At 45.9% G+C, this 1,749-nt stretch overlaps 2 protein-coding genes across 2 annotated transcripts; both read right to left on the bottom strand.

Moving 5' to 3' along the window:
- Positions 1 to 337: 337 nt before the first annotated feature.
- Positions 338 to 577, bottom strand: PPTG_24878 (hypothetical protein; the record flags this gene model as incomplete). The annotated part of the gene is made up of 1 exon (XM_008918801.1): positions 338 to 577. The coding sequence occupies one exon, from the start codon at positions 575 to 577 to the stop codon at positions 338 to 340; it is 240 nt and encodes a 79-aa protein (XP_008917049.1).
- Positions 578 to 679: 102 nt separating this feature from the next.
- On the bottom strand, positions 680 to 1,272 carry PPTG_20107 (hypothetical protein; the record flags this gene model as incomplete). Its single annotated transcript, XM_008918800.1, has 3 exons — positions 680 to 765; positions 828 to 1,103; positions 1,185 to 1,272. The coding sequence occupies 3 exons, from the start codon at positions 1,270 to 1,272 to the stop codon at positions 680 to 682; spliced, it is 450 nt and encodes a 149-aa protein (XP_008917048.1).
- Positions 1,273 to 1,749: the final 477 nt, after the last annotated feature.

Raw genomic sequence — 1,749 nt, 5'->3', positions numbered from 1 at the left:
TACTTCAGTGACTATATGTATCGCACTCTGAACGCTTCTGCTTATCAAGATAACATCGCTCGATTAAGGCGCATTATGAGAAGTTGTACAGAAACTTACGCTACGTTATCAGTATGAAAGATATGATCCTTGGGTTTGAATTATCTTAACTAAGACACAATGATGTACAAGTTTAGCACATCAAAACATATTAACAATACCTCCAATCAAAACTACCACGTTCACTTTCGTAATTTTTTGGGGTCTTAACGTATCGATAGGACATTTTTCGACCAATCACCAAGTAGTAATGAATTAGACTGCGTTTTAAAACTGCTAATTCGTGGAATTACCACGTCTACACAATGACCTCGTCGAATGCCGCATTGGCGATTTCGCTGGAGCACGGCAGCGAAAGAGGCAAGTCACCTATGCACAGCCACTTGTCCTTGCCCAGATGCGGGACCTTGTACTCGTTTCCGCCTCGGTTTAAGATCGCTTGTTCTATCACGGAGTGTAGCGTTAGTAAACACTTGCTTAATGTCACCGAATCGAGCTCTAAATATGCCGACACGACTGCTGCAACTAGCTGCTCCATGTCGTACCGAGGACGCCCAGCAGCGACCAAAACGAGCACCATCACAATAGGATTGACATTTGGGACAGCAATATACGGTACCTCCTCGTTGTCCGTCCCATATTACGATTTACGTTTTTTCCAAAGGTAAAACCATTTTTCATCATTGTGGATCGTGTCATTCATTGAGTTAAACCTGTAACTTCCTCCTACATAAAAAATAAAAGTATGTTAGAATTAATACAAATTCCACATCAAAACAAAATCGTACCAGCAGCATTATCCACGAACGAAAGAGCAAACTCAATGCGCTTGTGTATGCGGTCGGAGCTGAGGTAAGGCTTTACAGACCCAGCGACACGCCGAATTCTATCTTGGTTCGTCATGGCCCGCGTGAGAGTGGTACGCGGAATTTCGGTAGCGGCTTCGAGCGCTCGGTAAGATGTCAGCTTGATGGCTGGTGCGGCCTCTAGCGCCGCAACGAGGTCCGCAGGACTCCAGACGCGTGCTGTGCCTCTGACGCTCTCAGGTGGGTTATCGTTGCGTGCTCGGAAAACAGCGCTTATCGTCTACCGGGTGCAACCCAAACGCGCAGCAGCGTCGCTAATGGAGCTCCTGGGGAGCTTACCGTCCATCATTCGCTCCAGCAAGTAGCGAATGATGGACTCGTGGTGAAGAGCTCCTGCACGTGGCGGGGGGTATGTCGATGTTTCCATGCTTGAGTATGCTGCGTGGGGAATTGGCGAACTGAGGACCACGAGTTAATATGCACGAAAACTTTAAATTTTGGCCAATCATGGCGATGCAACATTTTGGTGTTTGTTACTCTAACTTCAAATGTTGACTGTTTTGGGGGACGGATGTAGTACATTAAAACAAAAAAATATATTGAAGCAGTTCGACATACCTTCTTCGACACACTCTCCGTTTGTCTTTTTGCGCTTGGAACATGGCGTGTCTGCACAATCGTCATCCACCGAGGAATTGCCGTCTTTGTTGTGATCGGTAGTGCTGTCACAAAGTGACGTGTTCTGCATGCCAGGTTTTTGGGCCCAGTTTTCAATCATCAAGGGTTGCTGAGCAACTTTCAGCACGTTGTCGGTAGCATTGCGATCAGTACGATAAAGGGCCACTCCTTTTTCAGCCACTTAGTTTTCATAAATATGCAGCACACAACATTAACAAAAAATATT

Source organism: Phytophthora parasitica (genome assembly GCF_000247585.1).
Source record: "Phytophthora parasitica INRA-310 unplaced genomic scaffold supercont2.317, whole genome shotgun sequence".
Taxonomy (NCBI): domain Eukaryota; phylum Oomycota; class Peronosporomycetes; order Peronosporales; family Peronosporaceae; genus Phytophthora; species Phytophthora nicotianae.
Note: the sequence above shows the minus strand (reverse complement) of the source record. Positions and strands in the feature narration are given on the sequence as shown.